A 27169-nucleotide genomic window follows, 5' to 3' on the forward strand; every position below is an offset into this window, starting at 1 on the left:
TTTGACAGTTTTTTTTGCATAAACACTGAATGACAAACAAAGACAAATTTGAAGTGAAACAGGAATTTAGGTAAAAGTAAAAAGAAACATCCCACTTAAAGAGCTCAGTTTGAATTTATAAAACTGATGAACCATGAATCGATTGAGTTTGATCCTCTGGATATTTTACAGATTTCACATTGAACATAATCTGTGTTTTTGTGGATTTTAAGGATTTTGTATTTAATTTCCAAACAATACAATACAATAAACCACCACTGTCCTCTGGATCATATTTCAATACTTTATTTAAGTTGTAAAGAGCACACACATCAATGTAGGTGAAGTGGGAGAACAGCACAACAGGAATGAACTGAACAATGTTCACTTTAGCATTTATTTTAAAGCTTTTTGGAACAGTCCAGTTAGATCTGCACATGAGACAAAACAACATCTATACTAAACAATATGGAACAAACTATGTCATAGAAATAGAATACAAAGTGTGTTCATATAAACACACAGTTAAATAAGCTTGTAAAGCGTGAAGGCAAATATTCTTGCAGAGAAAATCCAGGGAGTGCTCATGTGCTTTTGTTGGAGAAATGATTGAATCGATCGTCTCCACAGGCCAACACTGTGGCTTGAAACTTCCTGGGACGATCCGGATCCTACCAGGAACAGAGAGAGTCAGGATCACTACAGAGCTAGACTGTGGGTACATAGCTGCACAGTCCTAGTGTTTGTTTATCTCACCTCTGTGGGGTAAGCACAGGTGGGGACGTAACGGATCACAAGCCCACAGCGCCTCCTCTGGGATGTATTGGCATCACTGGCATGGACAAGGAACCCATCATGGATCTTTCAAAACAAAACCAAAATCATAATTAAATCCATCTTCAATAGAACTTATACCTAAAATGTCATGTAAGGCAAAACAAAAGCAACTCACAGACATCTGTCCGGCCAGCAGAGGACAAAACACAGCTTCCTCCGCCTGCACCAGCTCCTCTGGGATCTCCTGGTTGACCGACAGCATGTTTCCAGGGCGGGTGGCTTGGCGATGGGGCAACATGCCCAAGCAGTGGCTGCCTAGAGGGGCAATACGTAGAAAAAAAGTTCAACTCTGTGAAGCAGAAGAATATACATCTTATTTACGTCTCAACAGGACAGAGGCTAAAGGGATAAATGTGCACAAGAAGAATAACAGAGCGGCTGAGGTACCTGGGATGACCTGAAGGGCGCCATTTTCCTTCCGCGAGTCATCTAAAGCGAGCCACACAGAGAGAACAGGGCCACCTGCAATACCCCAATACCTGCAAACACAACAGCTACACTTAGACAAAACAAAGGAAGACAAAACCTTCAACAAAAAAACATTCTGAGCTCAAATCTACCTCATATCCTGATGCCAGGCAACATAAGGAAGCACCTTCTCCCCATCCTTCCCATCAGGTTTGCTTCCTCCTTCTTCATTCTCCTGGATGTCGGCTGCTGTGAGTGTGGGGTATTTGCAGATGAAGCGGGAGTCCAGCAGGATGACGTCAGGGCCCAGGACGGCTTGGACCACTTCCAGGACGCGAGGGTGTTTGGTCAGGCCCATCACCCACGGATACTGAAGGTGAACATTGTGGAGGCTGTACTGGGTGTACGCTTCACCTGGAGAGAGACACACACTTATTAGCTAATCACTGACACATGAGCCTCATCACATCTTTCTTATTCTGTTTAATTTTGTTGTGGAACAAAGAACTAGACAGGCTCATTATTTTAAGGAACTAGTCTTGTGGCTGCTCTAAACCGTCCTGTTGCAGCTTTTTTGTGAGAAACTGTGAAAGTGTCCTGCAATCCATAGAGCCCTGACGCTGCACCACAGCTGCTGCACAAAGAGCTGTACACCTGTTTGTTGTACAAGAGTTTGGTAAAGCTCAACTCAGTACGCAGAACCCCGAACTTGAGAATCAGTTGTCGTGTCGAGAACCATCATCATAATCGCACAATCCAGGCCGCCGCTGATACAGACCGCTAGTCGTCTTCTTTATTTAAAGTTAAACAATGTTGACACTGCACTTCCTTGGGCCCTTAACAAAACACTTGGCAGCTGAGAAGCCGATTTCTGAGATATGCTTGACACATACAGACAAGGGGCGAGGCTTTCTGGATTAAATATATGATGTATACAATGTATCATTGCTTCACACAAGTGTGTTGTACTTGGTTGTGACTTTGCTTAATTCCTGCCTTCTTACTTTGAATAACTCGGACCCTGACCCACTGAGACTCACCAAATTCCCCCTCCAGCTCGGAGAAGGCGTGTCTGGCCTCCTTCAGCTCCGTGTGATTCAGCACAGGCAGAGCAGAGAGGAAGCCGTGCTGGTTGTAGACCTCTCGCTGCTTGTTTGTGGATGTCGTCATCTCTGCTGTATCACTGCTGATGCCTCTGGCTCTGTGCGTCCAAACTGTATGAGGTGTGGAGACGGTTTGTTGCTGGAGGTCGGAGGAGGAAGGGAAACACAGAGGGATGTGAGGTTTAAATTTGGTGAAACTCAGGGAAAGAGCGGTATACTTATCCTATTTTCCATTCAGACAACTTTCCATGTTTATGGATACACAAAAATAAGGCATGACAAACCCAGTGGGCTGATGGGAAAAACATCTAACCACATAGAGGTGGGATTACAGTGAGCACCACCTTATTCCTCCTGTCCTCCAACATCATTATAAAGCTGTGGCTTCAACTCAGGACCTTTTTGAAGTTTAATAAGAGTCTCATTGTTGAATTATAATCATCTGTTGGCTAAAAACACGCCCAGAAGAGAACATTACACTTGTTATATGGCAAATCCTTCGTCTGATGTTGAATAGCACAGTGATGAAACTCTTACATTCATAATTTGTTAAATTAAATAAGTTCAGAAATGAGGAGAAGTACCCCCTGAGTTTTCAACTGTAAATTAATGCATGAACAAAAAAGCAGCAGCAGGTGCCGTTGCATCTTGTCATTTTTTGTATATTCTCTGTTGGTAAACCTTTTCCTGACATCTTTGTTAAGTAAGTTAGTAAGTAGTAACTATAACTACTGCAGTGTATGTTTTATCGTCTCCATACCTGTTTGCTCCTCAGTTTTCTCCTCTTCTCTCGGTGAGCTGAGTGTGGGTTCTTGATTCTGTCATGCTCTCTTATATACTGCATACAGCATCACTGGGAAACTCACATCACAACATTATCCTACATAATATGTGGGAATACGCAACGTAAGGGGAAATCCATGATTTGCTCTGAATGGTTTTGCAGTCAAGGTGACATTCAAAGGCAATATTATCAGGAAACATGAAACCTGTATTTCCCAGAAGGTAGCCGTACCTTTGTTAGCTATGACGTTTCCCCACTTTTCTCCACCTGTATGACTTTTTGACACGCACGCTATTCTGGTGCTGCCCCTTATTTTGAAATGACATTTTTGGTTCCTTGACAGTAAGACATTAATCTGTCGGATTAGCGTTTCCAATCATCACAGCCTCATATTTATTTGTTATCTCTTCCTTGTCAGGAGCTGAGTGAAGGAACAAGGGCTGATCAAAGAACAAAGACAGTCTTTCATATTCTGTGTGATGAGTGTGTGAACTTGGCTGAGCCTCTGTGAGAAGAGAATAACCCAATGCTCTCATTTCAATGAACAACATTCTCTTCTCTCCCAGTTTATTATTTATTGGATTTGATTCTCCAATAATCACTGTCACTGTTTCAGATATTTTAATGTCATTATAATCATTACTGTTCTCTTCTGTTTCTATAAAATGTAAGTATAGACATATGTTTCTGCCATTATGCATGAATGATGAAAAAGAAGATTTGCCTCCTATTTTTTGTCTAGATGCATTTATTTTAAACATTGTGACCAATAAGTTGGATTCAGACAAAATAAAAAGTGAGCGATGGATGTGAATCAGTCTATGATGTGAATACACTTGTCGGTGTCAGTGTGGGGTCAAGAATGTCAACTTTCCTCACAAAAAAACAGGATTACTTATCATTTTTTTATTCAATGTTATTCTTGTAATACCAATTTTATTAAACTTTTTTGATTATTTAACATTTTTATGATCGCTTGAGATTTAAACAGTTTTAATTGATTTAAAAGCCACTTAATAGCTTCATTTTGAAAAGTGCTTTTTAAATATAATTTATCAATATTAACATTATTATAAGGAAACTAAGCTGTGGACACACCGGATCACTTTAGTTTGATACTGTGTGAATATGTGTTTATGTTCAAGTAAAGAATAAACTAAAAGCTAAATGACTGAAGTTGAAACAATGTTACAGGTTAATTGTTAATAGGGTTTGGTTGTATAAAATGTGGGATGTGTGTCATGTGCTCTAACAGGAACTTTCAAAGGGAAACGTTATCAAGGAAAACCCCTGTAACCCAATGACATCTTCTGTTGGGTGGTGACATGTGTCAGTAGTATCAGAGAATGCAATAGATACATAACCATTGATGAGGTGGACTTCTTCATTGTTTGCGCAAGAGGGAACCAGGGACCAATGAAAAGTAAACCTTTTAGCTTCCTTATGACGTGTTGAACATTAACTCTGCAGCCGACAGGTGATTCACTGCTCAACAGCAGCTCAGCAGACACCTGATCGCTACTTCCCTGTGTGACGTCCTTGTGCACGTAACAAACCACAGGCACAATGAGACCACTTCATGTTTTATTATACAAAATATAATTAAAGATTAATAGACATGTCACTTAAGAGAAGATTATATGAAAGAATATATATATATATAGGATAAAAAAAACTCTAATACCTAGTGCAATAAGATATAGATAAATTAGATTGTAATAAATAATGAATATGTTTGTGCTTATAAATGTATAAATGAATGATTTTTCATTATCGAAAAAGATTTAAACTCCTTAAAGTCATCACTATGTGATGTGTATCACCATGGATTCCCCCCTCCCTCTGAGCCTCAGTCTGACTCCTTGTCTCTGTCTTGGTGCTTGGGACAGAGAAGGTGGTGCTGCCTTCTTTTCTCTGCACTTTGCGTCCTCTTGTCTCCTCCCTGTGGCGGCTGCGCGTTATTGCAGCGGTGGACGAGCACAGGGTCCCTGTTGGGAGGCGTTTTCTTCAACAGCAGCCTCTGCAACATCTGTTTGTCGGCGCGCTCCCGTCGGAAGTCGTCCTCGTAAACCTTGAGCTGTGGCAAAGTCAGAGGACCATCCCGGAATCAGTGAAATGAACAGACAATAACAAAGCTTGAGAAGCGTCTGGTCATTATATGTCCAGACAGATTAGAGGAAATGTCATATGAAGGGCGTTGAGGAGATCCTATGATTACTACAATGTGTTTACACTGCAACATGGCCCTAATGTCTTTAGTTTGACACATTGACATGCATTTTCAGTTTAAGCATGTCATCTTTTTATTTTCAAGTGGAGATTAAACAACACACTCCTGTTATTTAGGTTGATGTGTGAATGTGTGTGTGTGTGTGTGTGTGTGTGTTTACATGTATTGACAATTGCAACATTACCTGCTCCTGCAGTAGCGCCACCTGTTGGCGCATCTCCTCCCTCTTCTTCCTCAGCCTGCGGTTCTCCTGCAGCGTGTGTTTGTGGTCGTTGTGCTCCGTCTGATATTCAGCTTCATAAATCTGGGTCTGCTGACACGAGACATTAATATGGCAGTGAGCCAGTATCAAAGCAATATCTTGGGATCTGCAGATATTTCTCACTGTGCCGTGAGTACGGTTCAGAGCCGCCACTTGGTGGTGCAGTTCACCGTCTGATTTAAGTCTCCCTCTAAAAACATTAAGCAAATCTTCCCCTGGCAACAGAGGCCTGACATCAGTTCTGCCCTCATCACATCAGAAATGGGAACATTTACTGATGCTGTGCCGAAGCGAGCAGCTCACCTGACATCTCAGTGCCCCCAGCTGTTCTTTTAGATCATGCACTTCTTGCTGGGAGTGTCCCAGTGGGGTGCTGCTGCTCTTGCTTTTTCTCTTCCATGCTTCCTCTGAGCCCGAGGAGGCAGGGAAGAGGGAGGGTGAAGGTTTGTATCCAGACACAAAGCTGGGTGACAAGTCAGGACCTCTTGGTGGATTTGTGGTGGGCGACAACACAGGAGCATTCACCCCAGCGCTGAAGCTGCCCTTAAGTTTAAACAGAAGACAAAGTGATGAGCGTCAATCAAGTCACAGCTGACAGCATATTGACACAAATGAAACTGTGCAAACTGATCACACCAACAGACCCACTGAAAAGTCTACTACCTCTTGGACCTGTGTGCAGGCTCTCTGTGGATGATGCGTCCTGTTCTCCAGCAGCCTGATGTATTCCTGCAGATCCTGGTTCTTCTTCAGCTCCTGCATCAGAGCCTGCTCGTAGTAGTCCTTTGCACTCTGAAACCCCAATTCAAACTCCAAACATCACACATGTAAACAACAAATGTTCTGTTCAAAGGTCTAAATCTGCTGGACAACAAACACACAATTTCTAGAGAATCCACACACACACACACATTTGAGGGTCCATACCAATGTAGGGGTTTTGCAGTACGTCTGTGTGTTTACCTGTTGGTGTTCCACTTTGAGCAGCAGTCTACCGTTGAGCTGTTTCACTGCAGTGTTCCCCAGTTCCAAAGCCTCCAGTCTGTGCTGCAGACCCAGTGTGGCACTGCGGTACACCTGGTCCCAGTCCTCGTTCAGCTTCATCAGCTGCAACATCATCATCATCGTCATTGTCAGCATCATCCTCAACACCAATGTCCTCATCATCGTCATCATCTAGTGTTCACCTGGTGGCTGGCTGCAGTAAACCCTGCCTCATCCATGTTAGTGGATGGATGATAGGTCATAAGAATGTTTCTCAATTATGTCTTTTTAGGGAGCTGTTATCACACTGATGTATGTTCAAGTGTTATTTTTGTGCTGGTAGTGTTTTAATTACTCATTGAATGATATAAAATATCAGGGATACTTCATTTCTGGATAGCAGGAGATGCGTCGTCCATCTATATATTTATACACAGTCGATGGTATGACAAGATGATGATGAGGATGATGATCAGTCATCGAAACACCATTCAGTACATCATTAGTGTCAGGATGTGAATTCAGGTCAGTGAGGTAAAACACTCCATAATCACCAAACGCATGACGGTTTACACCAGTTGAGCAAATCAAATATCCTTCACCTCGTTTTTTAATTAAGCAGCATCTAATTAAAATTAGGAAGCTCAGGTTGTATAAACCTGTGATGAGGATTCTTCACAGCTTAGCAGCTTCTTTACACAACGCCCCCACACTCCTCCTCTGGTATTCACAGAGAACTAAATGTAATTGTCGACATCAGCAACAAGGTGACGTTGTACCTCTTTGTTGACTCTGCGGAGCTCGGTGTTCTTGTTGAGCAGCAGCAGTTTCTCCTGGTCAGCGGAGGTGACTGTCATGCTCTCAGTGATCAGAGTCACCTGCTCCTCTGTGGACAGCAACCTGACACCCACGGGACTCACATCCTCACTGCTCCCCCCCCCCCCCCCCCCCCACACACACACACACACACACACACAGAGGACGTATAGTTTATACATGGACACACGCAGAGGATATGTGCCAGAAATAAAGTCATAATGATGATGATGAACATTCAACGAGGATTTCCAATAATAACTAAACACATGTACGCACAAAAGAACATCAGGGCACTTTTGCACACCCACTCCCATAGAGTGCACTTACAGATAATTGACTCAGAGTTATTATGCACACCCACGCACACACATGCATGCTCAGTCAAATTATGCACTCAAGACACTCAGACACACACACACACAACGAGAGTAAGAGAGTGAGAGAGTGAGCGAGAGCGAAAGGACGAATTTCTCAGTAGCAAAAAAAAAGATCCTGGACGATCAAATACTCTGTTTATTATCCGATTTGTTTACATGCCTCTGGAAACAATGTGGGTGATGATCCCTGGAAATTGCTGATGTCTATTACTGTAAACCACTTGGAGATAACAAGAAATATTCGCAAACATGGATTTGCTTCGTTTTCACCAGCCCTGTGGTGAGGTCTTGTCCAGAAGGAATAGCTGACAGAGAGGCAGCAGAGATCTGAAGCCCAGGGGGGGAATCGGCTCACGGAAAAAAACAGACCTCGGTACGCAGCCCCCCGGGGGCATCTTTATACCAACGGAGAGATAAGCGCTGCAAGGAATCACATCTGTGTTCACCTCCGATCCTCCTTAAGCCTCAACTCCAACATAAATATACGCTTTCCTCTACCGAAGTAGTTTCCCGCTATGTGGAAACAGATGTTACATAATTTCATTGGGCTACATCAACAGATCAAAGCGGTGCAAATGTGAAGGTCTCATTTATGTGACAATGACGTATGTTTTTGCAGTTTTCACAACACATAGTTCAGCTCCCTGTGAGATTAAAACCCTATTTGTCCTAAAGGAGGCATAAAGGAATGATGTGTGGTCCTTCTGTTCAATGTAAGGCTACAGCCAGCTGCGGGTGAGCTGAGCTCAGCACTAAGAAAACAGACCAGAGATTCTCTGGAGTTTCCAACATCGGCCCGCAACATCCCAGTGATGACCATAAACTGTATTTAAAGTTTGACGAAAATAAAGCCAAAGCGATCACCCCCTGGTGGCGGGCTACAGTATAGCTTTTAAATTCTGCCTCTTCAATGTTAGCAAATTAAAAGTCAGAATACACCATAAATAAATTTTTCTCAAAGAAACTTTTAGGTAGTTCTGATAAAACAGATTTGATGAAACGTACATGTTTTCTATAAATTAGGTTTGGCCAGGCTACCTTTGACCCGATGTTTCCAGTGTTTATGCTACATTAATCTGCTGGCTGTAGCTTCATACGTTAATGTGGCTATACAGACATAAGAAGAAAGATAGATGAAATGATTTGAGAAAAATGAAGTTAAGCTGCTGGAGCACACTGCAAGTTCTTCACAAAATATATATTGTTTGTGTAAAACAAGGCAAAAAAGGTGAATATATAAAAGGAAATTCCACCCAGAGTCAAAATATTTGTGTAAATCTACATCCTGAACCATCTGTCCTCCCTCTGGGTTCAGCAAGGCAGGAGCCGGCTGTTTATGTCCACTAATGAGTGAGTCATCCACACTGGACCAACGGGTCTGAAGTGTAGGATGAAGGCAGAAGCTGGAGTGAAATGGAGCCTAATTTCAGTGGCCAGTGTGAGCACAGTTAACACGCTCGTGTCCAGTACCCTGTGTATTCAGCCATCGAACTGGGAACACACCATCCTCCAGCGTCTCACTGATCCAGGGCCGTTTCTCTGTTGGCTTCTGTGACAGCTGATGTGACCCAGTTTCGCAAAGTTTGCAATCGTCCACTGTTTTGGACGAACACCAAAAGGCCACCACTTCCCGTAGCAATGTAATAATTCAACTACACGGCATATGATAAAGAGAGAGATGATATCTTTACTTCCTCCTGATGGGCACTCTGACAAATATGTTTCTCGATACCAACTCTAGCTGTAGCTCGCGAAAGGCTGCAGTTGTTCCGCCTGACAGAGGAGAGAAGTGTGAAGTTTCACAATCCAACATGGTTATTTTAAGGCTAATCATCTGTGTAGGTAGACTGGTCGTGACATTTACTAAGTGCTCCCCCTCCCCCGAAACATCACTATTAGTCATTTGAAATGAGAAGTAACAAAAATGCATAATAGATATTATCGCTGATTCACATGATAGTGTATCAGTGTTGTGAAATAATTAACTTATGCCGACATCTTTATGACCTCACTGGAAACTCCACAGCCACTCTTTATTCCTCCTCTTACCAAACTTCTCCATGAGGTATCGCTGAGAACATGATCGAAAAAACAATTCGTCAATATTGTTTGATTCAAACGGTTTGATTACAGATAATATTCTATAATATATATTGTATCATTTTTATAATATCATATATGTGATATTAATACCACTGTACTACTTAACACACTATCTAAGCTTATTTTTTACTGTACATCAGTGAGAGAAGTGTTCATTGAACACTATTTGAGGCTGAAACAGGTGGACTTTTACATTTAGTTGTTATACATTAAGTGTTCCCGTTCTTGTGTCTAGACATGTGAGCGTACATACCACAGTGCTTCAGCAGATCGGTGCTTCTGTTGGCCCTGAAAGAGGCTGCTGTCGCTTCTTACTGAAGTATCGTCTGTTTCTGCTGCCACCACGGCTGCTGCTGAGGATGATAACGATGGAGAGGATGACAATGACAGTACGTCTCCATCCATGACTGCTGAAATCTTCAAATCGAAATGAAATTAAAGCGCCGCCAGACAGCCCGAGTGAGGTTTCTCTTCATAAATCCTCGGCTATGAGCATGTGGTGGAAAGTAAATAGTGTCGTCAGTACCGATATGTAACAAAAGAGGAAGTAGCCGAGGCCAAGAGCCACGTGATGTGAGGTTCAGATAATAGGAAGCGTCACAGTTAAACTGTTTCTGCTTTATGTCAAATCTGGCCTGTCCCACTGTGGTAAACGTAATGTGCCTCAGTGTGTTTTTATTGTTTTCAAAGTTTTGTGATGACATTGGGTTTAGTTTTGGAATGATTTGAAGAATCTGGGAAACTCCACTCAAGGGGTGGATATGTGAGTGTGTGTGTGTGTGTGTGTGTGTGTGTGTGGGAGACCGGTGCCTGTTAGCAGGGCTGCTCCGTCTGATGGTTTACACATAAGCAATTCAGGACAAAGCTAAGAGCTGGAGGCCGAATAGATATGCATAATTTTGCATGATTATATATTTGCAGGACGTGTAATTGACAATAATGGTAACATACATTTATTCATGACAAATAATGATAGGGTCAAACAAATTTTGTTCACCAGTCTGCTCATTACTGGGATTACGGGAAGTGGGCTGCAACAGGTTAATTAGTAAATCACATGCTCATCCCAGGGACAATCAAGTAAATGAAAGGATTTTTGTTAATTATGTCTTAGTCAGGCTAAGATGTATTTTACTAACACTAAGACAATTAATTTGCCAACCTCATTTTCTAGACTATGTATTCTACTGACTGGGTCCATTATATTCAAGGCTTTGGGTAATGCCTTTTTTAAATATTGCAGGCACCTCATGACAAGGATAAGAAGGCAGTGTATTAAAATACACCCTGCTCTGAAGCTCAGGTTAGTAGAACAAAAAATCTCCTGGATCTTTATCAGGAAAACTTGAAAACATCATTATTTCTTTTTTATTAAGAACAACATGATAACATGTTTCATCTGATAAAGACTGAGATTTTTAAGATGGCAATGTCCATTCATCGTCTGCTCTGTCCTGGACTGAAATAGTAAACAACCACGTAAATCTGCTTTAATTAATTACTTCTTATCAAGCCGTTGATGATTTGAACTCAGTCCTCATAATTCATTTTATTCAGTGGTGTTTCTTGCCGCCTGGTGATTGCAAGTCCAATATTCACTCTCCTTTTGGATTTTTCTTTGGTCTCGACCAACTGCTGAGGGAAATATCTGGCTCCCTCGATGCTCCAATGTGTTCAGCAGCTAATCTCTAACAGTGTTTGTGTAACTTGGTGGAGAGCACGTTGTGTACTGTGTGTTTCCAGATCTTTTATGATGAAAACAGCTCAGTGACTGGTGAGAGGGAACCAGAGATGTGAAGTTGCAGGCCGGCTAAACAAAGAAGAGCTGACATATAATCTAATTCTGTAAAACTCAAAGGAGAGTCTCATATTAATTTCCTATCACACTGTAATGTGCTACTTAGTTATGAAACCATGTACAGACATTCATGGTTCCCAGAGGATGAATCTCACAGACTTTATTGATCATCTTACTTTTCATCTGCTGCTTTAAAGAGGTGAAAGATCTTATCATCTTAACATTGTCATGGTGAACAGGTTAGCAGGTTGACATTAGCTCAAGGCATTATTATTTGAACAAATATATTATCATAAAAGCACTGGATGATTTATATATAGGATGTGTTTTAAATACAGAACTATTGGTTTGTCAACAATGAAAATTAAAGTCAGTGGTACCTTAATTTAGAAAGAGTAGGTTCATGGAAATTGATTTAAGACAAAAGAAAAAAGAACAAGGTTTAAAATGGAGTGTCATCTCCTGTGGTATCCAGAGGGCTGAGTGAAAGTTGCTGTCATTTCACCATCTATTGCACCAACACGAGACAAAAGCGGGAGAGTCAACAAAATGTGTCATTGCTTCCCAGTGGCTCTGACTTGCTCCAGTGGTTCCATTCACATGCCGGTGCCATCTATCATGAACCCCGGTCATAGTATTGCTGTGCCAAGAGGCGGCTTTGCTGGGAGGCCCAACGATGGAGTAGCGATGCAGTGCCTTTATTGACCCAAGCCTCTGTCAAAGCCACGGACAAATGGGCTGCTGCTCCACAGGGGGATTGATTTTTGGTCTAACGCGAAATCGTGGAGAGGAATGGAGAGCGTTCCGCATAGCGAGGTTAATGCTGCCCCTGTATGTGCCTGAACATGCAGGAATACTTCACTGGATAAGAGGGGGAAGTCTGAGTGCACGTACTGGGCCAAATACGTCTCTTTAGCACGGGGTCTTTGTAGAATCTATCTAACTGAAACAGCTGCTTCACCTGTTTCGTCTCCAGCTGCAGCAACAGATTGGGCGACTCAACCAGAGTCAGTGATTGAATTTAATCCAGGTTATGTGTCAGTGTGCCTCTGTGTATGTATCAACCACAGACTGGATATAAAGATGGAGGACAGGGCTGCTCCCCTTAAGTGAAGCCAAAGTGTCTTGATCAGTGCTAAGCGGCTCTATGCAGTATATGACAGAAATCCCACCTCCTCCTTGTAAGTGAATGGGATACATCGACCAAACTGAAAAATAAAAGCACGATGCCTGCTAGCTAACCTGGTAGTGCAGGCAACCAACATTGGGACCTTTTCCAGCGCCGGCAAGTCTGGTTCTGAATCGACCCATTACCTTTTTTATAAAAACAAGGTGAAGCATCATGATTGACAGCTGGGACTGACTCACGATTGGTCGAGCGTGTGTATCGACAGGACATCACCACATTGTCTCCATCCCCTGATCTCTACCCTGCAGAGACTCTGGCTAAAAGTGTGCAAGATGGTGGCATAATTTCTGGACACTGGGAGGAAGTGGATACATTGTCCATCTTCATATATAATCTATATTGTTGATGAATAATCAAATTTAGTGAGAGCTACTGTGTGTATGTCTTGGTTGCATGACTCTGACTCGCCACTGTAAGAGGAAGTAAAGCCTCGGGAGGATTTTTGTAAAAAACAACAAGGTGCATTATTCTGTCATCTCCTGGTTTACCACAACGGGTAGTGACACTCATACAAGGCAGCATTGTGCAAGCTTGCATTCACTCACACACACAAATATGCACCCATACATAATCCAAGCTCTGTAGAAGAGCTTAATGTGGTACTCTTCTGATGAGGTCAGCGCAGCAGGATTTGTTATATTTAACCGCTCTGACAACCGAATCAAGAAAAGGTTGCAGGTGAATTCCAAGATGATCAACAAAGAGCAGTTCTATATGAAAATGTCACATAAATATTATGGCTGATTTGTGTGCCTCACATTAGACTGCAAGACTCAATGACTGAGAGCGATGAGGCATAAATCATTTGTGTCCTCCTCCTCCTGCGAAGAAGAATGTGTTAGCATGCAGACCGAAGCATCTGAAGGTCATTTCAAATGCAGAATTCGTCAATAATATAAAAGGCTCTTCAATTAAGCTACTGATGTCATGCTCATCATCCCCTGATGATAACATCAGAATGAAAAGAGAAGCTTACGAATGGAAGAGAAGCTGTTGTTTTAAGGGCACAAAGCAAAACAAACAGCGCACTCTGTGAGGTCAGGTACGCTGAGGTCAGGTACCTCAGCTGCTTGCTTGTGGTTCATCAGGAATGTTCTGCACTAGGCAGCACAAATTCAATTCAATTCAACTCTGTTTGCATAGCGCCAAATGACAACACATTTGATCAGAGTGCATTTGACAGAGTAAGGACAAGACCTTACAATATTAAAGGGAAAAAATCCAACAGTTCAAAAAAAATTTGAAAGTATTTGGCAACAGAGGTCAAATCCATTTTAAAAGAAGGAAACCTGAAGGGGAGTCTGACGCAGGGTAGAAAACCGTCTGTCTTGAATGGTTGGGTTGAAAGAAAAGAAATGGGGGAGCGAGCAGGAAGATAAACAGCAGGAGGAAAGAGGATAGTTGTACAAAAGAAGAATATAGCACTTCTAATTTATTATTGATGATATGAAATGAGATGCATGTCACCTCTTTAAAACACCTCAACTACACAACAACCAAATTCACACAGATCTTTAGAGGTTTACATATGTGAAAAAGAGAAAGCAGAGACTTTTATTGATAAAACATGAAACCATGGACATAAAAGATGGACAAAGATGGACACGTCTCCACTTCCTCCCACTATCCAAAAATGACAGACGGACTGTGTTCAGCTACATTTTAAATTGACACTTCATTTGGCCAGTTAATCACAAATGCTCACCGTTCTCTATTAACTAAGCTTTTAATGCTCCAATTAAGAACGAATGCTACCCTACTCTGCACTTCAACATGGGAGAGTTCATTAGAGACGATCTCTGAGCATGGCTCTTCTCCCTCCGGCAGGGTCGGTCTTTCCTACAGGCGACATAGGCTGTTGCCTAGGGCGCCGGGCACCCGCCCCGGACAATGTTACGAACGTCAACTGGGGCGCTCTGCTCGTCAATGCACCTCCACAGCGTTGCGTCGCTCAGGGAAAGAAATAATGAAGAGGCAAAAGCCATCCGGGGCGCAATTTAAGAAGAAAAGAAAGGAAGAAGAAGAGAAACGTGTCAAGGAGAAAGGTAAATCCAAGAGTTATGTATTGTCAAATTAGCGAATGGATTGTATGTAAGCTAACGCTAGCTAGCCAGTGTGTAACATCTGTGCAGTCTGTTTGTTGGTATCCACTTCCTGTTTTATTTTGTTGTCCGGGTTCTTGTGTCCTGTGTCTAGCTTTACTTCCTGTTTGTTTCCCCACACACCTGTACCTTGTTTCTCATTAAGCACTCTCTATTTGTACCCTGTGCTTCCCCTCACCCTCTGCCAGATTGTCATTGTCGCCACCGTGTGTGCATGCTCTCCAGCTCTTTCATTCGTGTTTTGGACAACCGGCTTTTTGACTCTGCCTGGATCTATGACTTTGGATTTTGCCTTATCCCTGAATGGACTTTTGAAGTAAAGTTTTATTTTTTTATACTTTATTTTGCTTCTCGTGCTTCTTTTCTGCTACTGAGTCCCAGATCTGTAAAGGACTGTTACACAGTGACGTGTTACATCACTGGTTACTGCCATTCAGTCTAAACATCTTAAGTAAAACAAGTTTAGCTGTACTGCAATTTGCGTCATTTATTTCCGTTGTCATGAAATTGAAATTTGAGTAATTATAACGTTGTTAGTTTTGGTGTAGTAATTAGAGATGATTCAACTAATCAAGAGCTATGCATCTTGGAATGAAAACAGTATGTCAGGCTGTCCAAATTCCCCAAAATGCTTAATAAATACATAATAGCTACATTTAACAAGTAATGATAATACATACTTTTGTTATATCATTTAAGATTCACTATTAAAATATCTGGCACCACCTGATGTATCAATTGACGAGGAACAGCCAAGCACCTCAGCTGTGCCGGCATCCTCAGGTGAGTGCAATGTTTCAACAGATGTTCCTGATTGTAAATAATTGAATGTAAAAGTGACAATATGTCGTGCCATTTCTAATCCAGCCAATATATTATCTCTTGTGTGTTCTCTCTATATGTAAAGGCCAAGAATCACTGCAAGGAACTTCAGACCAGCGTGTTGTATCTTATCCTGACTGCACCACAGATTCCACCCTTACACTCTTCGCAGGTGTGTGCCTCATGATTGTTAGCTATATACCTAATTGTCAATATGAGGATACACTTTACATGAATTAATCTACATGAACCATTAATGATGCAGTCATACAGTAACATGACACTGTAATTGCATCTCTCATTTGGAAACATTTATTAAATACTGTAATATGAATGTGTATATACTATATATATATATATATATAGGGCCAACCATGTGCGCCATACTGTACCAGCGTAATTCACAGCTGAATCTACCCACCCATCCCTCCATTCTCATAGAGATCGATTTAAATGCAGAGAGGTTATACAAACAGCTGAATATCTTATATCAAGCAAGAATGGTTTTAAAACTACAACAATTATGTGTGTGTGTGTGTGAAGTTATTGTGCATATGAGATGAGTGTGCTTTTCGCGTGCCCTCCAGATGCAGCAAAGACCGACGCTCCACTACCAACCGATCCTGTTGACTGGCCTGCACATCTCACGAACACAATAAGGACAGAGTTTGTTCGGAGAGGACCAAATCAAGTAACACCTAATTTCATTTTTCCAAGGAGAGATGATGGGAGAAGTTTCCACCACCAGTACTTCAGCAGGACTTTAATAAATGGAGAAAGGATTAAAAGAAGTTGGTTGACATATTAAAAAAAGAAAAATAGTATTTTTTGTTTTTGTTGTCAACTTTTCTCCCCTAAACAAATTTTGTAACACATGGAGGACTGTCTGATTGGAAAAATGCAAGTGCTGCTCTAAACAGTCATGAAAATAGTCCGGAACACCTGAACAATATGGCGTCATGGAAAGAATTGGCAGCTTGATTAAAACAAGGTACAACCATGGACAAACAAGAACCGGCCCTCTTAGAGGCAGGGCAGAGTCGGTGGAGAGCAGTGCTGACACGACTGGTTGCTATCGTACCTTCTCTGGCTGTGTGCGAAATTTGGCATTTAGAGGAAACACAGAAATACTCCACTCTCCTTCAAATGGAAACGTTTTGAAAGAGGTTGAGCTTATGGCACAGTTTGACCCAGTGATGAAAGACCACATCCACAAGATTAAATGTGAAACATCACACCACAGGTACTTGGACAAAACCATCCAGAATGAGTTGATTGAATGCACCAGTGGAAAGATTCTCTCAACAATGGTGCAAGAAATAAAGAAATGCAAATACTTTTAGATTGCACCCCGGATGTAAGCCACATTGAACAGCTGTCAGTAGAAATAAGAATTTTGACATTGGAATAAGACCCCCAGGTTAAAGAGCACACACGGGATTCCTAGTAGCAGACGAGTCCACTGGTGAAAGTTTGTCTGCCCTGATTTTGAAGAGGCTGGAGGAGTTGGAGATTGCATTTGATGACTGCAGAGGTGGGTCGTATGATGACGGGGCAAATATGAAAGGGAAGAACAAGGGCTTTGTTTGTGCCTTGTGGGTCACATACACTCAATTTGGCCATTTCTGATGCTGCCAAAAGCTCCAAAGATGCCATATCATTTTTTGGTATTGTGCAGAAGCTATACTGCTTGTTTTCTGCATCTACACAGAGATGGGCCATCCTCAAGAAAAATGTCAACCTTTCACTCAAAATGTGGTCAGAAACCAGATGGGAGAGCAGAGTGAAAGCTGTGGAACCTCTTCGATATGAAGCCGCAACTGTGAGAGAGGCACAGCTTGAGGTGAGAAACCAGGCCAAAGATCCAATCAGGATTGAAGCCCAGTCTCTGGCAGAAGAAGTGGGGTCATTCCGCTTTTCACTGTGCACAGTTGTCTGGTATGATGTGTTAAATCAAATTCAGCAGGTGAGCAAACTCTTGCAGTCCCAAACGATGCAAGTGGATGTAGCAGTAAGTCTACTGAAAAAGACTGAACAAGCTCTTGACTCCTACAGAGCCACAGGCTTTGTGGCGGCACAAACATCAGCCAAGGCCATGTGTGAAGACATGAATGTGGACGCTGTCCTTCTGCAAAAGAGGCTAAAGTCCACAAAGAGGCACTTCTCATATGAGTCTCCTGATGACCCATTGAGAGATGCCTTGCAAAATCTGGAGGTAACATATTTCAACGTGGTGGTGGATGCTGCAGTGTCAGCACAAAAGGAGAGGTTTATCACTCTTGAAGATGTGGAAGACAATTTTGGCATTCTGTCATACTTCCAAGACCTGCCACACCAAGAGCTGATAAAGCAAGCAGAGGCACTGGCACACACCTTAAGCCATGGAAGGCAATCTGATTTGGATTGGGAGGAGCTGGCCCAGGAGTTGAACAATTTACCTGACTTGCCTTCAAAGAGCATGTCAGCTCTTGAGTTGTTCAAATTCATCCAAACCAAACAACTCACAGAGATATATCCAAACCTTTGTATTGCTCTGCGGATCAGTGCAACCCTTCCTATTACAGTAGCTTCAGCTGAGAGGAGTTTTTCTAAATTAAAACTTTTAAAGACATACCTGAGGTCAACCATGGCTCAAGTTGACCTCAGGTATGAAGCTTGCCTAGAGCGCAAAATGTGCTAGGGCCGGCCCTGCTCCCCGGCCATGACTCAGAACATCAATACTGTCTGGATTAGATTGTTTTGAAATGTATCTAATCTGGTCAGTTTAAATCAGCAGCTCAGCCTGGTCGGCATTATCTAAATCTCTGCTTTAAATTTCCCCTGCATGCTCTTCATTCTCATTTTCTCCCTTTATCATTTTCTCTGTCCCGTCTTCTTTCTCTTCTCTTCTATGTCTCCATCAGGACTAGAGGATGTGCACCAAACACTTTGCATATCTGGCCTAGACCTCCCCTATTTATCAGCTGTACAAGAATTTAACAAGTGACAAAAAGATGAAGCAGCCCTGTGCTCCTCTTCTGCTGCTTACACTGAATCACAATCACAGTGGAAAACAGTAGAGTCACAGTGAAATGCTGCCTGTCTCCTTTTCATGTAATTAGGAAAGGTCCTGAGCTGGAGTGGCCCTGCCTGCCGAACTGACAAGCAGATGGAGAGGGACGGTGGCCACGAGCCACAGAAGCATCTATCAACACAGAGCTCCGCCAAGTGTGTGTGTATGTGTGTGTGTGTGTGTGTGTGTGTGAGTATAAATATTGCACAGGTAAAAGGTTGTGTGTAGGCGTGAGAGCATCAGGAGTTTGTAATATCACAGCAGGCTGCATCCAGAGGATTTCATTTCCTACATCTGCTTGCTGCCTTATCTTTGTGCAGGCTTAGAGCTGGAGAGTGGAATTGAGGGAACATTTAAAGTAGAGAATGGGGGAGCAAGGAATTCAACAAAAACTTATCCTTAAGTTGATGTAGAATTTATAACCTCACATGCGTTTATCCATCCATCATCTATACGGCTTCTGCTTTCGAGGGTTGCAGGGGGAGCTGGAGCCATATCTCATATCTACGGTCAATTCAGAATCTGCCCGTTACCCCATCTGTATGTCTTTGGGAGGAAGCCGGAGGACCCAGAGAGAAGAGGCAAACATGAGGAGAACATGAAAACTACACAGACAAATACATATTTGAACCTTTAAACCTACTTGCTGTGAGGTGACAGTGCTAACAACCGCACCACCATTCCTATCCATTTCAACTGTTCACTCTCTTTCAGAATCCCATTGCAATGCCTGCAAAAACTAATCATTAGATAATGTTAATATGTCACAAATTCGCAAAAATGCTGACACAAGATCTTTTGCAGTCATACATGACTCCAAGCTTTGTATGTCTACCTCCTCTGTGAAGTTAATCCTGGGCACAGAGGACACAGAGGTCATCAGACAGCTTGACCCTGACATCAGGTGATCTTAAGTCTGTGTCAATCTTGAGCTGATCACCTGACCACGCTGTGACCTTTTGAACAAACGAGACCAAGTGGATCCTCATTCGTCATCCTGCAGAAGTCACACTGGCCATCACCAGAATCCTTCTCATAACTTTATTCTGCTGTTTCTGGAGAGCTAATCTACCCGACAGTGGTGTGAGGTTACAAAATTGCAACGTGTCATATTTCCTGGTAATTGCATTACAATTGCTCAGCAATATGAATGAACTTACAGAGCAACGCATATATGCTGAGACGACAGAAACCCCCATTTTAAGTAATTTCCGAACAGTGTGCAGTCATTATGTGCAGGAACAATGTAAATAGGTGTTCCATGACCTGTGAAATATGGATCTGGAAGCTGCTCCTTGCTTTAGTGCTTTAGTGTGTTGGCCAAGGCAATAGGAACTGAGGTCTGTGGGGATGTGAGCTGAAGGGGGCGGGATGGCTGTGAGCCCACAGGCTCTGGATCAGCCTGACAGAATCGATGGGATCAATTAACATATAGGGCCCGACTGAAAGCAAACACTATATCAAATCCATCTATAATCCACTGTGTGTTCCTTCGGTGTGCGTGAGTGTGTGTTTTTGGACTGGCGCATGTGAATATTTGGAGAGTCAGCATGTGGTGTGAAGAGAAAGAGAATTTCCCTCTTGCTGGCTTGAGCTGGAGAAATATAATCAAGGAAGTAATAAAGCATTGACAAGCAACTTCTTGAATCATACAGCTGACGTTATCAAATTAAACAATGTGACATGTTTGGGATTAACGCAACCTTTACTTAGGGAGGGGCGCCCTTTTGTTTTCAGTTGCAATGCAGTTCGCAGGGAAAAAACAAATAAACCAATAATTAAATTTCCTGAAGACAACAATGATGAATGTTCCAGAGGGCAATGAGAGACTTTAGTAGTCGCATTGGATTGGTGCTAGAAAGCCACTACACCGATTTAACATGGTGTTTAAAGAAATCTAGCCTGCATGGGCGCAAATATAACGATTTTCAAACTTGATTAATATTTGAGTCCAGTGGAAGTCAGCGTTTGTTTAGATTTCAAAACGGAGCCTTTAATGTAGCAAAAACATTTACAAATGTGAATGGTGAATATAATTGTAACTCAATCCCTGTATGTGTAATCAGATTCATTGTAAATTTGATTAGTAACTGTTTAGACAGGGTGCTACCCCTTAATGGTGGTATGTAGGCTGTACAGCTACTGTGGCAGACACACAAATCCAGACACAAACATGCAAATCAACAAACGCATTTGAGGCATTTACACATTTACAGATTTATGTAATTAAAAATTCATCTACACACTTATAAAATCTCACTCAATATAATTTTTTTGTAATAATTTTGCAATGTATACAACATTTAATTACGTACACATAAATTGAGAAAGTTACACAACATATTGGTAAATCATTTAGTTAAAATAATGGGAACATATTTACAGATCATTATGACATCATCCAGCCATAGTGTCACTGTGACACTAAACAATATACTGTGCATGATCGTGCTGTATCGAGCTTTAGTTATATTGTGTTGAACCCTCCATCTGCATAGTGATGAGTAGATAATAGGTGCATTTTCATTTCTGGGTGAACTCTCCCTTTAATGCCCTGTAGGTTCATATTGTGTTAAGCTCTGAAAACATCTTGCACTTCCTTGGCTGTAACTCAATAGCATCTATTTAAGGCAATCGTTCAAAGCCCCTTAATTATGCTTTTCATTAAAAAAAATCTCAATAATCAATCCTCTAAAACCTTGACGAAATTATCAGTGAATATATTCCCATATATGAAAATGCAGCTGCAGAAAACATTATGCAGCTGTTTTCACAGGCAGTGAGCATTACTCCCTCTAATGATTCAATTGACTTTGACTTTGCGTTGCTCGGAATGAAACCCTGAGTTTTCCATTGGGAGCAGATGTGTTGATGCAACAACACCTTCCAGTCAGTTACGTGTGCACGGAGATGTGAAAAGAGTCATTTCGAGGGCACAGACCATGACTCCTGAATGGATCCAAAGTTATTTTTTCAGGGGGGACTTCTGATTTTGTTTTGTTTTTTATTGTAGAGTTAATTTTTTTCTGCCAGACAAATACCTAGTGATGGGCTGTTTTAGTAAATGGGTTCCAGACAGTTAGTTTCTGCCTTTGCTTGCATCTCATTTACTCAAAGTCAATATGACTATTTATGTGGAGGGCTGGGAAATGATAAATGATGGTGTGCTGCATAATAAATATGAAATCCCTGGATCATTAGCTGGAGGGAAAAGTGCATAATCAGCCCATGGTTGCACTGTAGTCAGGGAGTCATCGATATCATTGCATCAGCTCACCCCTTAAGAGAGGCAGAGTCAGAGGCAGAGACAGTTGGAGAGACAGAGGCAGAGACAATTAGAGAGACAGAGAGCAGTCTGAAACGATTAATTCAGTAATGGACAGAGAGCAGTTGAAGAATATGACCGTCTATTTAAATGGGTACGGCTGCTATTGCCAATGACACTGAGGTTGTTTCGCCTCAGAGCTCGAAGGGAAGGTAAGAGAAGAGACAGAAGTTTCTTTCCAGAGGAATTACACAAAGGTGGGAAGAGGGAAAACAGAGATGAAGACATATTTCCCCAAATTTATTGTGCTGACATCACCTAACATCAAGTGCTGCTCTCCCCATTTTTAGGCTTTAGAGATGGTGTGGAAGCGAGGCGACGGAGTGCTGCAGTGGGCCATCCCTCCAGCCGGCTGACAAGCCAGTCGATGTGTTTAATCAACCAAAGACACGCTATAGGGAAACAGGCCCTGCATCAAAGAAGTGCTGATACATTGATTCACCTCACCTCCAGCTATTACAGCGTATCTGCTCTCCCTGATCCAGGACAGGCACGTGCCCACATGCAGTCGTCATGACACACACACAGAGAGAGAGAGAGAGAGAGAGAGAGAGAGAGATCCTCAAAGACAAGATATTGAGCAGGAAACAGAGGATGCTCTCCGCTAAATCAATACAGTGTACGAGAGTTGCTGTGTTCTAACATCAGAGCAGGAAAGAATTGATTCAGTCCTCCTCTTCAATCTGCACCTCCTAATTTCAAAGAGCTTTATTTTTTCTATCCTAAAAGCTGTATTCATCAAGAAATATGTATTCATCATTTTATTTAAAAAAAAGTTTCACAGACTGTGACCCTGACTATAATCCTCCCCTCATCTGGTAATGCCCATCTAGATGCAAAAGTTCTTTGCCAAATAATAAAGATGAGGAATGAGCTCCTCCACGCTTGGGCTCTGTCTCGCCTCCACTCTCTCCTCTTGGGACGATAAAAATGAGCAATTGAAGATGTCACTGTCTTTCACGGGACAGTAGCTTTTCCAAAGCAGCAATGGATGTATTGGAATCACCGCAGCATGGTGAGGTTTACAGGATGAGATTTAGTATTGTAAGTAGAGAGGGACATCTCATATATGCATCATATCAAATCAACATCATAGTTTCACTATTTGAACAGTAATATTTGAGGGCATGTGGGATATTAAACCTTTTTTCTCCATGGCTCCACAGAAGCAGGTTTTTCTTTCATATTTCTGCATGGAGATAAACCCCACTTATAAATTCTCTCATATGCTCAGTGAGAATAACGACAAAAACAGATTTCTTTGAGGATATGGTTTGTAAGACTACATTTCCACTTACATCATCCTTTCCCATCTGCTCTGTGTCCTCCCACTCCCAGAAAACTGGGGAGCTGACGGAGGCACTGCTGCAACCCTCATGGTTTCCTCCCTCACTGCACTGCCCCCTTGTCCTGGCTCAGCATCGTTAGCTCGCTGCAGGCCTAACTGGGCTCTGTCTAATAACTGCAGTCCCCCCGGGTGTGCTCTAATGAATAGAGAATATAATTAATGCCACGGTGACGGATATTGGCTCACAGGCCTCGGGTGGGACCTGCTCAGCATTCAACTTCTTCCCTGACTTACCTCTCTCTCCGTCTCTCCATCCACTCCGCCGAGGGAGCAGATTGTGATTAGCGTTGTGTTTTTCACCCAACTTTCACCCAACGGGCTTCTGCTCCACAGTGATTTGCTGTTCTCCAAATGCTACAGATGTGTAAACTTCCATTTGCGATATCTGATTGAGTGAAGCCCTGAAATTGCCTGGCATCACATTGATATTACTCCTCTTGTAAACAGTGGGCCGCCGCTCCACGCACTCCTGTCTGTTTTCCATTTGAGGGAATTACTGTGAATTTTAAAGCATGTCGGTGTGTTATTCTGTGTGACTGGCTGTGGGTGGACGAGTGACTGAGTGTGTGTGGTAACCGGTGCGGTGTCAGCGTTATGCGTCAATGGGGCATTCAGGTGTATCCAACAAAAGACAGAAGTGAACAGCGAGCTGCTCTGCCCCTCAGCGAGCACACCTACAGGCATCCATCTAGCTGTCTGGCGCTCTGTCACGCCTCACAGGAAGACGCTGATGGATTCACCCTGGATCCTGCCCTTTCTCCTCTCCTCTCTGAGCCTCCCCTTCTCTGCCCTCCCGCCTCCATCTGTCTACCATCTGCTCAATCCTCCCAACTCTCTCGTCGCTCTCCCATGTTACCCAGAGTAGTCACTTTGATTCACTCTTCTACCAGAGTCACTTCATTTGCCTCGTCGCTCGTGTCTGGGCTCCCGGAGACAGGAGGTTTGACTGTCAGGACACAAAACCGTCATCTCTGCAAGGAAGCACAAGAAGATCTGCTTTTCAGATAACATTTGTCAAGCTCTACAACGGGAGACAGCTGATATGATTTGGGGAGCCTTTTGAGCGATCAAAATCACAAGTTTGGAATTCAGACACTTTGCGGCACACTACCGTCCCCCAGTGGCCTCCAACAGACTCTGCACCTCACAGTTAAGATTACTTCCAATTTGATTGGCGGTGTCTCCAGCCAGGCGCGGGGCCAGGGTAAGCTCTTAATGAGCCTCCAGCAGGGAACAGATGAAAAAGGAGCAGAGGATAAGCAGAGCTGGAATATAAGGGAAGAGCTGCAGTAAGTGGGGGTAGAAAAAATTATAATGAGGCGTTGCTCTTTTGCTTCAGCAGTGATAAGATACAGTATATGGGATGGATTTGGGTTTTGGCAGGATTAGAGAGTGCAACAGCATCTGCACACTGAGAGGAAGCATGTTAATGACCATGCTACAGATAGACGGACAACGTGACAGCACACAAGCCCTTGTTTGCCTTTATACCTGCGGATGTATATGTGTGTGTGTGTGTGTGTGTATGTGTGTGTGTGTGTGTTTATCTGTGTGTGTGTAGGGGTAGTGTGTGTGAGATTGCGTGTGTCAGTGGTTGCAGCCATTTGTCTTTGATTGACAGATCATTAATGAACATGCAGTCCCACGTATGTATCAATCTGACAGAGTAAAGAGAAGCTATTATGCTCAAACCATTATCAGGAGGCTAAGTGGATTAAATTAACAAAACCTCCTGACAGGCAAAGAGGAAACGCCGGGTTACATTTGCGATTTCACAAAAGGTTTTGGCCTTTACAGTTTGTTTCTGTGTGGAAAAAATAATAAAGGCTTTGTTGGATTGAAAATGTAGATTTCCTCTCCCTTTTACCCATGTGTGCGCGACAGAATAGTGATAAAAGCTTCCATTCAACACCTTAACATCACAGCACACTACACTCCACTGGGCTGACCTTGGCTGTAATTGCAGCAGAACCTCTTCTTTTATGCATTGGTCATCAGGATAGAGGAATTAAATGTCAACCCAGCCTGAGGGGGAAGAAGCCAAGGTATTGCACTGCATCGAATTGGAAGCTCAACAAAATGACTGATATTCAGTCCCACTGCTCCCTCAGCTCCCGTCCAGACACACCCACACACACACACAGTCGTGTCTCCATGATCCAAAATTAACGCTTACTGTAACCTAAAACAAACACTTCAATATGAATCATTTTTACATGAATCATGTCATCACATTCTGCTTTTTTATCCCCATAAAGAAAACACATCCCTCCTGACGTGACTGTGCGTTAAGGTCCCCACAACATAATCAAAACCTCGAAGACACACACCAACAACTGCAGTGACATGGACGCTAATGGAATTCTATGGCAGTCTACTTAATTGAAATAGAGAAAAAACACACACACACATCCATTCATTCTTCCAGACTGACACATACACAAACCGTGCATGTAGGTGATACACAGTCTTGTCACTAAGCAGTGGAGAAGACAGTGGGATTGAGAGTCTTCACATTCGGAGGGGAACTAGAGCATGTGGTGACAGCGGAGTGGTGAGTGTCCAGAGGGAGTCTGTGATGTGCAGCAGAGAGGAACAGCTTTGAGTCAAGGTTTCTCAGAGTCACAGGGGGAGGAACACAGCACCAGCCTTTCTGAAATGTTTTCTGATTCAAAAAGTGATTCACCAGTTTGGTCTTTGCAAGACACTCCCACGGCGCCACATCCTAGTGCTGAATGTTCATGCACTTGAAAATGAATCGAGATTCAAATGTTGTTTCTGTTGAGAAGAGGTTCTCCATTTTTTCTCAGCCCCGGACCGCCTAAGACAATATTTCAGGCAACCTTCTCATGCATGTCCCTTTGATTATAAGAAAAAAACTAACTTTAACTTAGTTAAGTGAAAGAACAAAACCATAGAAAAAGAAGAGAGAAGAGAAAAAGTATAATGAAGACAATGATCATGATCATTGTAATGGATGGACGCAGAAACCTTTCACTGACCCCTGAATTGTGCCGACCAGAATATCACATCAAAACATTTAGACAACAGCCAATATGACATTTTAGCTGGGTCCATGTCCCATCCACTAACATAGAGGAGATGGGATTCATTACCTGCCACCAGGGGGCGATCAATACACTTTGGCTTCACTTTTTCGGGGGCAAACATCCTGTCCATTTTATATTCAGTCTGTGATTCGGACCTGAACAGACTTCATTTTCCTAGAGTATAGCAGTACATTACTCATTTATTTGATATGACCATCAAATAAAAGTGTTGTGTTCTCATGTTGTTAATATGCCATGGCAGATTGTTCTCCCTTTTTTGCATCTCAGTGGAGCAGTAAGAGTAAAAGGCCTCTGTTCCCCTCAGATCCTTTTGATCTTTGATTTGATGAAATTGGAAAAGACACAGTTGAAGTCTCAAATTAGATTTGTACTCACTATAATGCATGATCTTATTTATTTTTTTTTCAGTGACTACAATACACTGTAGTTTTAAACCGTAAGACAGAAGAAACCGAGGAGGATGTATCACCTATGGTTTCTCACAATAGCCCTTTTCCTTTTCATGCCATACATCTATCTTCTGCAGGTCTCGCCACTGCCTTAACCTGTGTCAGTGGTTGCTTGGGGATTCATTGC

The 27169-nt window shown here is 42.5% G+C and overlaps 2 protein-coding genes across 4 annotated transcripts; both read right to left on the bottom strand.

Moving 5' to 3' along the window:
* Positions 1-269: 269 nt before the first annotated feature.
* Positions 270-3163, bottom strand: zgc:174917 (uncharacterized protein LOC565650 homolog). The gene is made up of 7 exons (XM_062393975.1): positions 3088-3163; positions 2265-2466; positions 1377-1638; positions 1204-1295; positions 932-1071; positions 736-840; positions 270-650 (listed from the first exon to the last, which is right to left on the bottom strand). The coding sequence occupies exons 2-7, from the start codon at positions 2392-2394 to the stop codon at positions 564-566; spliced, it is 816 nt and encodes a 271-aa protein (XP_062249959.1). The 5' UTR covers positions 2395-2466; positions 3088-3163; the 3' UTR covers positions 270-563.
* A 1519-nt stretch (positions 3164-4682) lies between these two features.
* Positions 4683-10393, bottom strand: si:ch211-153b23.7 (protein lava lamp). 3 transcript variants are annotated; one of them, XM_062394575.1, is made up of 7 exons: positions 10140-10393; positions 7367-7514; positions 6567-6710; positions 6267-6395; positions 5907-6146; positions 5526-5654; positions 4683-5188 (listed from the first exon to the last, which is right to left on the bottom strand). In XM_062394575.1, exons 1-7 carry the CDS (start codon positions 10289-10291, stop codon positions 4961-4963), a joined length of 1170 nt encoding a protein of 389 aa, XP_062250559.1. In that variant the 5' UTR covers positions 10292-10393; the 3' UTR covers positions 4683-4960. The 3 variants fall into 3 exon arrangements, with proteins under 3 accessions (XP_062250559.1, XP_062250557.1, XP_062250558.1); XM_062394573.1 differs by having other exon boundaries at positions 7367-7517; XM_062394574.1 differs by having other exon boundaries at positions 5526-5651; positions 7367-7517; positions 10140-10391.
* Positions 10394-27169: the final 16776 nt, after the last annotated feature.

This window comes from Platichthys flesus, chromosome 8 (genome assembly GCF_949316205.1).
Source record: "Platichthys flesus chromosome 8, fPlaFle2.1, whole genome shotgun sequence".
NCBI lineage: Eukaryota > Metazoa > Chordata > Actinopteri > Pleuronectiformes > Pleuronectidae > Platichthys > Platichthys flesus.